Here is a 15,394-nt window from a genome sequence, read left to right on the forward strand (position 1 = left end):
GTAATTACCAGTGTTGTTAAGTGTCTTCATGAATTAGATAAGTACTCATGGAGACAGACTTTGCACTAGTCTTCTAAATGAGTTAAACATTTTTCATGCTGCAGGAGTTAAGGTTAAGACATATTGGGTTAGGGGCCACCATGGTGGTGCAAGGGGTTAAGTCTCAGAACTATGAAGCTACCCACAGTCACTGCAGCATGAGTTTGATCCCCAGCCAGGGAGATGACCCACACTGCAGAGAAGACCTTTCTTTCCTGCCTCCCCTAATAATCCCCTCAGCAGTGTATTTCAGTAGATCTGCCTGTTCTGCCCCCGACTCTGACTCTGGTGAATCCTCTCACCCTCCCCACACCTCTGGCCTGTGCCCCAGTTCTTGTATGCGTAAATAAATAAATCTTTAAAAAAGACATATTGGGTTAACCACACATTTTAATAGGGAAGGCTCTTTCAGAGAGACTGCATTCTCCATTATCATAAAATTAGGAAGATAGTTGTTTTGGAGGAAAATTGTGTGAAGTCATTGCCTGCATGGCTGCAGAAGATTCTGCAGAGAATTGTTGTTCACCCTCAAAATAATTGCTTTTCTTATTATTGCATAAAATTAGGGGTTCATTTTAGAAAGTGTGTATATGTAAAGCAAGAAAATTATAACATCATTCACTATATCCTTCTTTCTTTTAAAACTCATATATTAAAAATGTACATTGACTGATTTATGAAATTTATTATATTTTAAATGGGACTCATGCTGTTTAGCAACCTAGTTATTGCTTATTTTTAAAAATTGCATAATTGTTCTTAAAATAGAGAATGCATTCACTCAGTTTAAAATTCAATAGTGAGAAAGGTTACATAGTAAAAATCCCTCTCCCTAGTTTGTTCCCTAGCTACCAGCTCCATTCTTAGAGCAACCCATGATACCAGCTCAATTTATGCACTTTTAGACATATTTTATGCATATGTACTTAGTTATATATGTATTTATTGTATGGATACTCTTCTCCCACATTTTTACACAAATAGTACCTACTACATTTTTCAACATTTCTGCCATGGATATAGCAAGGTGAAGTGAGATATATAAGAGATTAGGAAGCTGGAGGAAGTGAGGAGAGGCACCACACTGGGGTGTGGGTCTGACTCCTGTAGGGGAAAGAGGGAAGGAAGGAGTGTTAGATGAGCAGAGTTTGGGGCTGCAATCTAGTCTTTAAAAAGTCATTAGAGTTGGGGCTCCCCTGGTGGCACAGAGATTGAGTGCTGGGCTTCAGCCTCTGCAGCGCCGGTTCTTCCCCAGCTGGCCTGTGAGGGTCCTACATGGCACGCAGACCTCTCCTGCCACGCCTGCTGCTCCCCTCAGCAGTGTATTTTGTCAGTCTGCCTGTTCTGTTCCCCATTCTGGCTCTGGTGAACCTCTCACCCTCCCGCGCTTCTGACTGTACCCAGTGCTTGTATAAATAAATAAATAAATCTTTAAAAAAAAAAGGTCATCAGAGTTGCCATTGAGAGAGGTATCTAGTGTCTCCAGGATTGAGGAAGATTAGAAGCCCGGATCTCCTTGGTCATTCTTCATGAGCAGCCCGTGGAGGTGTGGCCTCATGGCAGACATAATCTGCCATTTACCCTCCAGCAACAGGAGATCTCAGAGGAGCATTTTCATAACTGCTGTACACATCCCTGGACCTTCTCTCATGTACACGATATTTTGCTAATTGTTCTACATGGGTGCAAAAAAGCCTCCTCATTTTTTATGCTAATACAGTATTTAATTTCACACACACATACTGGTGTATGTCCACCATAATTTGCGTGTAATCCCCTATTGACAGACACTTAGGTTACTTGTAGCTTTTTATTATGAAAAAGCTATAATAAACTCACTTTATACAGATATCATTTAATCCACCATTTTTTTTATTTCCAAGTGACCAAATTTATTTCAGGAAATTGCAAACAATAAAAGAAGAAAGGAAAATAAAAGAAAAGGCTGCAATCACAGTCCTTAAATCTTCAGAAACCTTGGGTGTAAACCTTCTGTACTGTGTTTTGTGCATACTTGTATAGAAATACTCTCATATAAAATGCTCCTATCTATGTAAAATGTAAGTATAAAATACATATATATACACATATATAGAACATCTACATACAATGTATGCATGTGTGTGTTATATGAGGTTTACAGATGTGGTTTACTTATGACAGTGTGCACTGTGAACCTGAACATACTTCCAGCCTATGTTTGTCTTCAGACTAACTGCTCGTTCATCTCTTGCCAGCTGATCTGCACGCCTGTCCTGTGGAGGGTCTACATCGTCATCATGCTCAGCTCAAATTTCATTGTGTCCTTTGTGGTGGAGGTAAGTGCCCTCAGACTGCTCATCACTGTGGGAAGCAGGAGTCCCTTTGGGAACCTGATAAAGGAGCAGTGGTAGCTGACACTGACAGTGGTGCAGGGGGCTCCTTTCTTGGCAACAGGAATGAGTGGTGATGCTTTCCTCTGATTAATTGCAAACAAGGCATCATTTTTCCCTTCTGTAAAATGGGAGTAGGGAGAACAGAATTATGATCTCTAAGGTGCTAGTCACCTCTGAATTCGCAAAGACCCGACTCCATTCATTTTTGAAATTAAGATTTGGTTCACATGCTAAAAATTTTCCCTTTTTAAATGTTTAATTCACTTGTGTTTAGTGTATTCACTGAGTTGTGCAGCCAACATCACTCTCCAACTCCAGAACATTCTTAGGACCTCAAAAGAAATTTTATAACCATGAGCAGTCACTCCTCACTGCCTCTTCTCCCTTCTCCAGCCCCTGGCAGCTACTAGTCTACATTCTGTTTCTATGGATTTGCCTGTCCTGGACATTTCACACAAAAAGGATCATGCAATACATGGTCTTCGTGTCTGGTTCCTTCCTCTTAACAACTTGAATCATTTTTACTTTACAGATGGGAAATGAGATTCATAGTGAGCTTTTCCTGGCTTTTATTCTCCAACTCCCATTTGCTCAGTAAAATGAGCTTGTATTTTCCCCTTTTTTCTCTTTGTTATCTCACTTTCTCTTTCAGTGTTGTTAACACAATTTCCATTCTGCAAAGCCCACTGTTGGGGAGCAACACCCCTGAAAAGGCTTCCACTTGTAAGGTGAAGTGAGTTGTAGGAGCCCATCTGTCCCCATCCTGCTCCCAGTTACAAAGTCAGATTTGTTCTAGTGAGGGGAGTTTCATAGTGGCTGAGAGTGCCAGGAGCCAGACAACTTTACTGCAACATTTTGCAGGCAGGAGCTCAACAAGCCTTCTTTACTAAGCTAGGCAAAGACTGCAGAGTTGCTGGGGGAAGAACAGAACATAGAATCAGGGCATTGGAACCTCTCTTTATATGGGCAACCAGGGCTTCTCAAACTTGAGTCGGCATCAGAATCTCCTGGAGGACTTGTGAACAGCACAGGTTGTTCAGCCTGGTTTTAAAGCAAGTCTGGTCCTGCTCCCAGCATTTCTGATTCAGTGTGACTGGAGCAGGTCTGAGTTTTTGTTGATAACAGGTTGCCAGGCAATTCTGATGTTGCTGGTTCAAGGACCACACTGAGAAGCATGATGCTATACCATATGGTCTCCAAAGCCACCAAGTTCATGCATCTTCAGAGTCCCCACACTGAGTAGCAGAAAGACAGCCCTTGCCCTTTAAGGGATAATCTTAAGTACATACCTTGTACATGGCCATGACTGCACCATTACCTCTTTCTAGCACCATTACCTCTTTCCCCTCTTGTGCACAGTGGCAGTACTCTCCTCTTTATGAATCTTTCTTGATGCTCAGATCATTTAGGCAAGTAACAAAACTCAACTAACAGTGGTTAAACAATAAAGACATTTAGTGACTCCCTTAACCAAAAATTGGAGGTAAGTGACTTCTGGGCTGGGTCAGTATCTTGGCACTGCCATTGGAGATCTGTATTCTTTCACCTTTCTCTCCCACCATCCTTAGATGTTGACGTCTCTTGCTTGTGCTTACTGCTTGTGGTGCCCAGATAGCTTCTAAAAGCTGGGTATCATATCTGTTTTCAGTGAAGACCAAAATAAATAAAAGGAGAGGTACCAGCAAGCTCTCTTCCCTCAAGTATGAACCTCTTATAGGGAAAAGGAGGAAAATCTCTGCAGCCCACTTGGCAACTTCCTCTATGTCTGATTGCTTGGACCCATGTCTCATTGTCATCCTGAACACAGGAGGAGTCAGGGACTGTGATTCTATGCCTAAAAGAAGTTAGATGGATTTGCTGAGGCTCTTTATGATTTTTTTTTTCTCTTTTTAAGGTGGTAGTGAAGAGGTGGGAGGAACAGGCAGTAGGCTAGTCACACAACAAGGCCTGCCATAGTGTCCTAGCAGGAAGCACTTCTACTGGCAGTGTGTTTGTGGTTAGGAGCTTAACCCAGGAGTGGGGTGCTTGAGTGAGAATCCTGGCTGCATCTTGGTTGCCATCTGAGTTTGGGCAAGTTACTCCACTTCTCTGTGTCTCTGCTTCTTCACCTGTAAAATGGCAATGCTAAATCCTACCTTATCTCAAGGGCTATTGTATGACATGTGAACAGTGAGGAGCCCATAGTTTGTTAAATACATAAAAGCCCATAGTTAAGTGTTAAGTACATACAAGCTATTGTTACTATATTAACTGTGTGATTATTCACAGCATCTGTTGACTGTGTGCCCTGTCCTATCGTATGACATGAGTGGCAGAGGATGACAAAGGGGTAGAGCTCACATTCTACAAGGAGAAACAGGACAAGGGCTGTAGTTATTTGTGTATAATTATTTCTCTCACTTGCCATTACACTCTCTGGCAAGAACGCAACTCAGAAGCCACAGCACCTAAAATTCGCTTTGTTCTAAGAGGAGCTGGGCAAAGATTTATTCAATTATTAATGTAAGATGGATGGGACCCTGCTTACTCCCAGCAGACAGGGAAGATGGTTAGATATGCAGGAAAGGTAAAATTTCGCCTTTGTTCCTTGTGTTGAGTGAGAAAGAGATGCACATGGAGGTTTAGTGGCAGCATCTGCACTGAGAAGTCACATATGAGGCTTCCAACTCCATGCCCTGATTCCTCCACTGCATGCTCTAGTTGTTCCCAGTTGCCCCTTTCCCTGCTACCAACAGGCATTCAGGGGCAACTGAAGCCACTGAGTCTTTGGAAGGCAGATGTAATGCAGAATTATGGAAACTGAGATTGCCTGCTTTGTGGGGTAACACTAGCAGAGTAGACAGAACCCCATCATGGATGCAGTAAGGGGCTTTCCTCAGGTGACTCTAGATTTGTCTGCCAAGTAAGGATTCTGGGTGTGGGCTGTGCTAACACCATACAATATAGCCAGCCTGTTGCAGAGATGGTGCAGGTTTTGGGGAAATAAGCATGAAAGACAGCTGGCCTTCTTTTGCACAGTCTTGAATACGGTTTGGTCTGTTAACCCTAACCCTAACTCTAACTCTAACCTAGTTATAGAGCAGCCCAGAAAAATATGCAGATTTCCATGATACCTTATCCTTTGCTGATTCTGTTGATCTAAATTCTAGCTAAAGGACTTGGGAACTAATGCCATTTTATTACGTGTGTGTGTATATACATGTGTGTGTATATATATGTATGTGTATATATATATATGTGTATATATATACACACATAAATACATAAAAGCCCATAGTTAAGTGTTAAATACATACAGGCTATTATATATGAATTATTTGAGCTGGTCAGAAGAGCTCATTTGATAAAGTTGTTTTTATTTTTTTAAATACATGGCATCTCATCAAATCTTTCCCTTTGTTTATAGTTCTGCATTTAATTTACAATGTGGAGTGATGGGGCAGATTATTTGTCAGGGCTTCAGTGTCCCTTTCCAGAGTAGCAAAAGGTTACAATTGTCATATGTATAGATTGTATGAAAACTCAAGTTGAGGTGTAGAGCACTGAAGTCTCTGTGTGTGTTGTTTCATTTGTTTTGTTTAGAGTCTGCTAAGATTTCCTGCAGTAAGTTAGATTTTTACGACCCTGCCTATCCCAGTTCTAAGGAGAACTACTGTTTTCTTGTTAATTAAGGAGGACAAAGGAAACCTTGCAGTGGGAGAGTAGAATAACAGGTCTGGCCAGGTGAGCCCTGAGGTTTGCAAGATGCTGATGGGAAGGTTGTGTTTTTAACATCCTGTTAGTAGATAAACAGAGCAGACTTCTTAGAGAAATATATTTTTAAAAGATTTATTTATTTATGCATACAAGAGCTGGGGTGTATGCCAGAGGTGCAGGGAGTGAGAGGATTCACCAGAGACAGAATGGGGAGCAGGACAGGCAGATCTACTGAAATACACTGCTGAGGGGAGCAGCCGGGGAGATATGAGAGATCTGCTGCACCGTGTGGGTTAGTTCCCTGGCCAGGGATTGAACTCTTGCTGCAGTGGCTGCCAATAGCTTCATAGAGCTGACGCTTAACCCCTTGCACTACTAGGGAGGCCCCAGTAGTGCTTTTTTATGGTCTACGGAGGGCTGTAACCTGGAGACACTCATGGTAAAGTGTAACTTTTTATTTTGCAGGAGGCCATTATTGAAAACCGAACCCTGTGGATGACAATCAAAAAATGTTTTGGATATGAATCAAAAAGCCAGTATCGAGTATGGCAGAGGGCCTTGGCAAGTGACCCCAGCTGGCCCCCGATAAATCAGACCTCCTACTCTGACGTCCTGTGGTATGGCAGGGAGGTGTCTTACAGCAACCCAGTGTTTGAAAGCAACGAGGAGTAACTTTGAAGGCAAAGTGATACCCAGGTTGATATAACATAGAAATGCTGATAAAATGAACCCATTTCAGTGATTTTTAAGCAAGAAGACTCATAATATCAGCCAGAGGTTTGGGAATCAAAAACCCATCCAATCATGGTGGCCAGTCTGTTTGATAAAATTTTTGCAGAGCAAAACACTGCCCTAAAGAGTGCTTTCCTCATGGCGTCTTGATTCAGTGAATCAAGAATGGGCCCAGATAGCAAAAGGCCAAGAGACTGGGAGGCTAAAGGAGAGAGAGAATATTTAATCTCTCTTCTTAGCTCATATATTTTTTCAGTCCATTAAGGGAAAGTAGCAGTGGATATAGTCATAGAATTGTAACATGTTAAAGGTCATTTTTGAATTCTTATTTTATCAGTGGAAAAACCAGAGCCTGGGAGCTATCAGACTTTCTTCTGGTATGGTTTCCTTCCCTTTGCAGTACTTTTCAGATTTGAGATGCTTCTACTTCCGGCCTTCCCTTACAGATTAGTAAGGATAGGCTAAGTCGATGCTGCTGCAGTAATGATCAACAGTATCTCAGTGGTTGAATATGCAACAGCTTCTTTCTTGATCCAGGTGACTCTGGAACAATTGTCCTTGCATCTAACGGTTCCTCCAATGGAACGTGTGAACTCTGTTTTCTGTGCCAGGGAAGGGAATGCCTGAAGTTGAAGCAAGGGCTCTTCACTGCCTCCCCACCCCACCACCCACATCTCATTAACCAGGGATTTGGCAAAGTGGCTGGGGAGTGCAGTCTCTTGTATTTAGGTCCATCTTTGTGGCCTATGACCTGTGCAGTCATGTAGGGCCCCATGCTTAGAAGGGCTCCCCAATTAATACATGCCCTCCTCTTGCCATCCTGAAATCCTTCAGTTTTGAGCAAGGGCCCCCCCCACTTTTTCACTTTACACTGAACCCACAATGGTGTAGTTGGTCTGGCTTGGACTTGTGGGAAAAAAGGAAAGTAGCACATCTCCAAGAGCACAGGGACTGCCTCCTGAACTCCATGTTCTTGACCTTGTGAAGAAGGTCTGTGTTTTAGGACCCCTCACCTCACATGCCCGACTCTGAGAGTGTTCACTCCTCGGCTTCTTTATTTTTGAGAAAGGTTGTAGTCTTGTGCTACAACATTATATAGATAATAACATTATTAGTTATCACTGACATGTCCTTATATGGCCTATGCATTTCCTAAATTGGAAGTTCCAGTTTCCAGAAAATAAAAAATTTCCCATATTTCAATCACTATTGCAATTTGGCTATTTTGGATTCATTCAGCAGAGAAAGCATCCAAGCTTCTGTTAGCTCAGTAGACCACACTGAATTCTAGGAAAACTATAAATACTATTTTAAGGCAAAAGTAAAATTTTCATTGTGAATGTCAAATCCTGTGTAAATATTTTGGGCAGAGAGAGTGTCCCAGCCCTGAAGAAGGGGCTGGCTTTGCTACTAATCAATAGCACCTGCAAGCATTCCTGTCCCTGGCTCATCTCCTGAACTCGAATGGGGGCTCTCTGACTGCAGATAATTTTGGTTACGTGGTGTTTCTCAACCATGAATGTGTCTTGTTGCTTCTGGTTTTAAACTAGGGTGTGAAGAATCATTAAAGGAGACTGCACAGGGCCTCCCCTGGTGGCGCAGCGGTTGAGTGCTGGGTTGCAAGGCTGCAGCCTCTGCAGTGCCAGTTCAATCCCCAGCCACAGGCGAGTGTCCCACAAAAAAAAAAAAAAAAAAAAAAAAAAAAGAGACTGCACAAACTTTGTCTTCCTTGGTACAGAAAAAAAATGTTTCCTTTCACAAAGTAAGCCTTAGCTCATAGGATAGTTCTGAATGGCTTTTTCTAAAACTGATAGTTTTTCTCCTTTTTCAAAAATGAAGGGTTATGGGCAGGGGCAAGCTGGAGATGACCTACCCAGTGATAAGCAGAGCAAAATGCACAGCTGATATTTAGAAGATCCCCTCACCCTGTGCATTCACCTCCACTAGCTCATTTGATTGCATAATTCTCCCAGGAGTCAAACAAGGAAGGGTTTATTACTCCAAGTTACAGATGAGAAAACTGAGATTCAAGGTGAGGAGAAAAGACCCAGAGCTTGGACTCTGAGCAAATCTTCTGTTACTTGCAAATAGTTCCCAAAATGCTCACAAAGCTCCAGCAAGGCAGCAAGGCAGATTACAAAGCTCCAGCAAGGCGGCAAGACAGATTACAAAGCTCCAGGCTGCACAGTATGACCTTACAGGAATGAGTTTCTTATTTGCTATAAGGAAGGAGCAGCCTTGGCTAGTCCCAGGGCGTTCTGTTCAAATCAATGCCACATACCCTGTCAGATTTGGGCTAGAAACATGTTAAAAACAAAACAAAATGTCCATCTTTCTGAGACTTGGTCATTCTTGCCTTGGTCGTAAGTGATTCCATCCTTAGCAATTCATACACCACTGGCAGGGCACAGGGTGGAGGACTGTGTTTCCCCATTCACCCAAACAACCTTAAAATCTTTGCTAAAAGACTCATTATGAAGACTGTGCTTGAGACTGACAATGTCTTTGGCAGGTAAGTGAAGGAGCAGGGAGCAAAGGAGTGGGAGTCAGCGGATATAAGTGTTTATTCAAATATTTGAAATGTTGCCGTGGAAGACCAAGCTCTGACCTGTGCTGGTGGCACTATGAGTAGGTCAAGAGCTTGGTAGGAACTTTGAACTGAGAGGAAATCTCAGTCAACTGTCAACTCTGATTGAAGTGGAAACTGGTATCCGCACCAAGCATGCGCTATGTGGCACCGGAAGTGTGAGTGGATAGTCAAGGACCTATTTGAAAAGGAAGTCAAGTATCAGATGAAACTCAGTGACCTTCAGGATCCCTTCCAGTTTTGATGTGTCCAGTGTCTCAGTCTTATGCTGTGATGTGAACCATATGTTCAGCTGCCCCCAGAATTTCAGACTGGCCCCAGGGTAGATGGTCTGGGGAGGATGGCTCCCAGCCCTGGGAGGGTCCCTGGTGTGGATAAACAGATGTGGCTTCTCTCTGCCTTGGAAGGCAGGTTCTGGTGGGTCTGAGAGCTTAGAAAGGAGGTCCCAGGGAGGGGTCCTGGCTGCCAAATTGACAGGGGAAAACTCCTGGTGTGTATAGTTTTCAGACAGAGATATTTGAATATTTTAAGTAAGGAGTGCGAGAGAGTTCCCTGCACCCTAGGACCGAGCTCCTATTATGCTTTCCTGAGCAGGACTTGATTTGAAGTAGACTTAGTTCCCAGATGCGAAACATTTGAAAGAACCCCTCTATGTTCATACCAAGGTCTGCCACTCTCACCAAGGGAGAAACCTGATGTCAGGCTCTCCTCACTAAATAGGTAATAATCTGAGAATGGAAATAGGCTGTACCCTCTGTGTCTCTATATGTTCACAGAAGTGTGCGTGTACGCATTTACAGATATGATGACTGGAAAAAGTGATTATTTATTTAGAGGTTTGTATGTAGTTTGTACTATAATAAATTATTCTGTACAAAATGGGCACGTAAGATCTGTAATTCTGTTCTCCCCAAATTTCTCATTTCTCTCTTTTTCACTTTCCCCATCATCTCGGTGGAGTTTTTCACTGTGGCTAACAAAATGATGTAGTCTGCTCTAGTAATGTTGAGTCTAAGCAACATATTTACAAAGTTCCAGGCATTTCTAACACTACAGAAGCTATTATATCCTGCTTTATACACAGAACATCACAGTCTACAAAATTCTTGTATTTTAATTCCCTTGTTTAAAGGTCATAACATTCTTGGGCCTCCCCTGGTGGTGCAGGAGGTTGAGCGCAGCGCTGTGAAGCTGTCCGCAGCCTCTGCAGTGTGGGTTCGATCCTGGCTGGCCAGCAAGAATCCCACATGGTGCAGCAGACCTCTCCTGTCTCGCCCGCTGCTCCCCTCAGCAGTGTATTTCTGTCAGTCTGCCTGTTCTGTTCCTCACTCTGTCTCTGGTGAATCCTCTCACCCTCTTGCACATCTAGCCTGTACCCCGGTTCTTGTATGCATGAATAAATAAATCTTAAAAAATAAAAAAAATAAAGGTCATAACATTCTTAAGAGGAAGACACCACAAAAGTTGTTCTCTTCCTTCTTTTATTTTTTTTAAAGACTTATTTACTTATGAATACAAGAACTACGGTGCAGGCCAGGTTGTGAGAGGATTCAACAGATACAGAGTGGGGAGGAGAACAGGAGGACTGACTGAAATACACTGCTGAGGGGAGCAGTAGGTGTGACAGGAGAGGCCTGCCACACCATGTGGGTCACCTCCCTGAACAGGGATCGGGTATTAAACTCATGCTGCAGTGGCTGTGGATAGCTTCACAGTGCTGAGACAACCCCTTGCTCTACCAGGGAGGACCATTCTCTTCCTTCTTTTGATGAGGTGCTAGGCCCTCCAGAAAACACTTAGCTTGTCCCAGAGCCCTGGCTAAATGCACAGAGGAGCTGCATTAAGATGCAAGCCCTCTGCCACTGGGTTCCCAGCTGTGTCGCTCTCCCTCCTTACTTGCCCCTACATGAAATGTCCGTGGCCCTGGAGAACAAGGAGGCGAGCAAGGCAACAGTCTAATGGATTATCATCACAGGCATGATTTCCTTCAGAAAGAGATTTTATTTTTCATGAAAGTTCTCTTGAACCCGTGCATCAATCACAGCAAAGGTCAACTCTCATAGCTGAGAGAATAAAAATCTCAAAACCAGAGCCCTTGGGGCCTATTTCATGTGATCAGACAAAACTCTGGTTTCTGACTTCACTTTCCAGAAGCAGAAACCTGTATCTCTGTTTGAACTCTACTCACTCTCTGTGTTATATAGTATTTTAGGGTCAGGTGGATTCTTTCTTGGCTTTGTACTAAGCTCAACTTCTTCATGCATAAAAATATTTGAAAAAAGTGCCTCACAACTTTCTCTCTCCCCTTTGGATTCTGTTACATTATTACAGCGACCCTCTAAACATTTCAAAAAAATGACTTTCTTCAAAATTGAACACATACGTGTTCCTATTTAACAACAATAACAAGATGCACCTTCCTTGAGTTTGTGAGAGATCCGTAGAGTGATTCCTCCTGGCCTTGTCACAGCAATGCTTGTTCCTCCCTCAGGGAGCTGGAATCCACCATCTTTTCAACCTTCAGTGTCCTTTGCCCCTGTTGGCCCTGTCCCCTATGGATGACTCTTTCTCCTTTAGGTTTCAGCTTACTAGTCACCTCCTCAGAGATACTGGCTCAGACCACATTATCTAATTTGTCCTGGCCTCTGTCATTTGGTTTGCTTCTACATAATGCTTGTACAATCCTTCAGGTGATGGAGATTGAAAGAGTGCAAGTACTATTTGTTCAAGATCACATGCTTAGGAAATGGGATACTTGAGTCTACAGTCTAAGTTTCCTGGATTTCCAATCAAAGGCTCTTATGTTCTTCACACCCAGTAGATTCTGTTAATCAAATTAGCTAATCCACTGAGAAAAAGAATATAAGATAATGTAGTGAGTGTCCTTTGAATGGACTGTGTTAAGGGGGTCATCTGGACTCTCCTTGATCTACTTCTTTGCTGTCTCCTCCAACTTTTTCTCCCTTGTTTCAAATCGATGAAAGTGAGTAAGTGCTGGTCTGTGATAAAGGCCACACACATATAAACTATGGAAAATGTTGACTTTGAAGTTGAGAGGAGGGTGATGATGCTGCTGATAGGTCTCACTTAGGTTCCATCTATCATGAACTGCACAACTCAAGAGGACATAATTCACATTGCATTGCAAGCCAAAAATGGCAGCTTTGTGTGATATCAAGAAGGACTGATGGATAAGTGAGAACTTCTGTAACACAAACGTGTGTGCAACGAAGAGTCCCACTTATCTCTCCTCCCCTCCATTTCTAAGTCTTTGCACTTTCCGACTGTGTCTATCATGCAGACCCTCCTCGCCTCCAGGCTACCACCTACCAGACTATAAGAAACCCCCCAATGGTCTCTGCAACTGAGGCCCCTTACTCCTTGCTTGTCAAGGTCCCTATAAATTCTATTGCCCAATTCTAGTCATCTCATGTCATGGTTAGGAAACCTTTCATAGTCTAAATTACTTACCAGATGAAATACACATTGCTTAGTAAGGAATTTAAGATGCTGTGCATGACCACATCTGTCTTCATCTCAGAAATTTCTCCTTATACTCTATGCTGCCACAAACTATTATTCCCACAGTCGTAGTCATTATTCCCAGTATTCAGTAACTCACTTTTATCCCCAGCACACAGTAGCTTAACATTTCCACCTCACTAACTTTATATATGCTTTTTTATCTTTGTAGGCATCAATAATTCTTTTATCTCTACACATCCAAATTCTACCCATTTCTCAAGATCCAATTAGAATGCTAACTCATCTGCCAAGCCAGAAAAGTTATCTCATTTAACCACACTCATAACACCCATTTTTTATGGCATTTTTACCTTGTATTGTGGTCCTAGTGTTTCAACTTCTTCCAACTCCCACCCAATTCCATTTCAACTAGAAAGCATGTCCTCTGAGGGTAGGGACCAAGCCTGATTCATACCTTCACACTCTGTACCACCTCAGGACCATGGCTGGGGCTCAGCAAGTAGATTTGGCACAATTGAATAAAAAATATATTATCATTGGGATATTTTGTTGATTTATTGCTTCTTTTTTGTTCATGGACATCTGTTTTCCATTCTGTATAAAGAGGTTTAACAAAAAAATAGTACTATGAATAAAAACAACCAAAAGCACAAAGTATAGTGATAACTGGTGTCCTTACTGAGCTCACCCATTCACACAGTGGGTATGGAGGTGTACTGTAGAATTAGAAGAGTTGTAGAAATGCTACAAAGACTTATCTTGATGTGAAGTGGACATGAGAGACTTGTACATGATTACAAAGGCTCTTAGGTGATACTTTTATCCCAACACAGAATTGAAGCAAGAAAAATTGTTCAAAAAACAATATCAATAAACTAATAAGTTTTAATACTTAAACTTATTTAAGCTGGAAGTTAGGAGACTAGGGCAAAGTTTGAGCACAACTGGGTATTTTTTTTGTAACCTTTTCTCTGGTTTCCTATTACCTTCAGGAACTTTTGCAGGAAGAAAAGAGCTAGAGACAGACAGATAATTTGATTTTTTTTGGGGGGGGAGTGTACTTTGTGTCTGTGTCAGAGTGTAAGAAAAGCAGTTGGAGTGAATTTTCCAATGGCCTCTGTCACCTGGCAGTGAAGTGACTGAGGAGGCACAAGTGAAAGGCATGTGTGTGTTCTCATGGCCGATAGTGCCTTGCCAAGCCACACAAGTGACAGAACAGTCTGAGTAGATCTCCAAATGGCTAAAGGAGAAAGTGGGTAAAGGAGAGAGAGAATGGTCATGGAGAGGGGGTGACAGAGTGGCTGCATAGACACAGAGGGCTAGGGTCCCTGGCAAGCAACCTCAGTGGCAGGCAAGGCTCACAGAGCCCTGTGAAAGTAGCAGAGATGATGTCTGAACAGTGGCTATGGCCCTGCAGGCAACACAGGCTGTGAGGGCGGAGGATATGATGAACCTGGAGCTTTGTAGGTTGCATCACATATGGGGGCTTCTTCTGACCTTGATGACTCAGGCGGGACTTCAGAGTGTGGGGGGTGGCTTTTGCGATACTGCTTTGAACTTCTGTCCCAGGTTTCTGTGACCAGGGAAAGACATAAGATAAGAAAGATGGCTTACAACTAGGTCAGTACTGAGTTGGTCAAAGCCCACTTAGGAGCACTTAGGGGGAAACACAGAGAAAGTACTGCAGAGGGGCCTCCCTGCTGGAGCAAGGGGTTAAGTTGCAGCATTATGAAGCTATCTCTAGCCACTGCGGCAAGAGTTTGATCCCCGTCAGGGTGCCAACCCACATGGCTCAGCAGACAGCTCCTGTCTCTGCCACTGCGCCCCTCAGCAGTGTATTTCAGTAGATCTGCCTGTTCTGCTCCCAACTCTGCTTCTGGTTAATCCTCTTTACCCCCACACTTCTGGCCTGTACCCCAGTTCTTGTATGCATAAATAAATAAATCTTAAAAAAAAAAAAGAGTGCCGCAGAGCTCCACGGTTGCATTTCGTCCGTTTTCTGCACAGGATCTGAACAAGGTACAAGGTGAGATGACTTCACAGTTGGCCAGAGACTCTTTCCTAAAAACTGAGCCAGTTGTCCCTCTATCCAGCCAAGGTTAACCATGAGAATTTGATAAGGGCCAAAATAGCTTTAAGAATTTAGCCATAATCTGTGACTAATTGAAAACTGGTTTGATCTGGAGACAATTTTGAAGGTTTGGTCCTCCCGAGATAGAGCCTAGAATATGACTTGGACTGGAAGCCAAGAATCATACCTGGGAAGGTCAAATATTTGTATCCACTCACACTTACCTAGTCCAGAAGGAGGAGAGGTTCACAGGTTTCTTAGTGCAGAGTGGGTGGCTCAGGCTGGCAGGAATTTGGGCCTGTGCCTGGAGCCTGGATGAAGACAGAGTTGGCCTTTGTGGGCATAGGAACAGCTGTGAGACTAGAGTCATAGGCTTTGGACAGTTTCCCAGGTCGGGCCACGTATCAG

The 15,394-nt window shown here is 43.0% G+C and overlaps 1 protein-coding gene across 1 annotated transcript in view; it reads left to right on the forward strand.

The window, feature by feature from the left end:
- ATP13A4 (ATPase 13A4) overlaps positions 1-6,782 on the forward strand; it is a gene marked incomplete at its 3' end in the record, with an annotated part of 104,324 nt that extends 97,542 nt beyond the window's left edge. The window contains exons 29-30 of the mRNA XM_084232212.1: positions 2,277-2,357; positions 6,576-6,782. Coding sequence (XP_084088338.1) covers positions 2,277-2,357; positions 6,576-6,782 — 288 coding nt within the window. The remainder of the gene's footprint in view (positions 1-2,276; positions 2,358-6,575) is intronic.
- Positions 6,783-15,394: the final 8,612 nt, after the last annotated feature.

The sequence above is a fragment of the Talpa europaea genome (assembly GCF_964194135.1).
Source record: "Talpa europaea genome assembly, chromosome: 4".
Taxonomy (NCBI): Eukaryota; Metazoa; Chordata; class Mammalia; order Eulipotyphla; family Talpidae; genus Talpa; species Talpa europaea.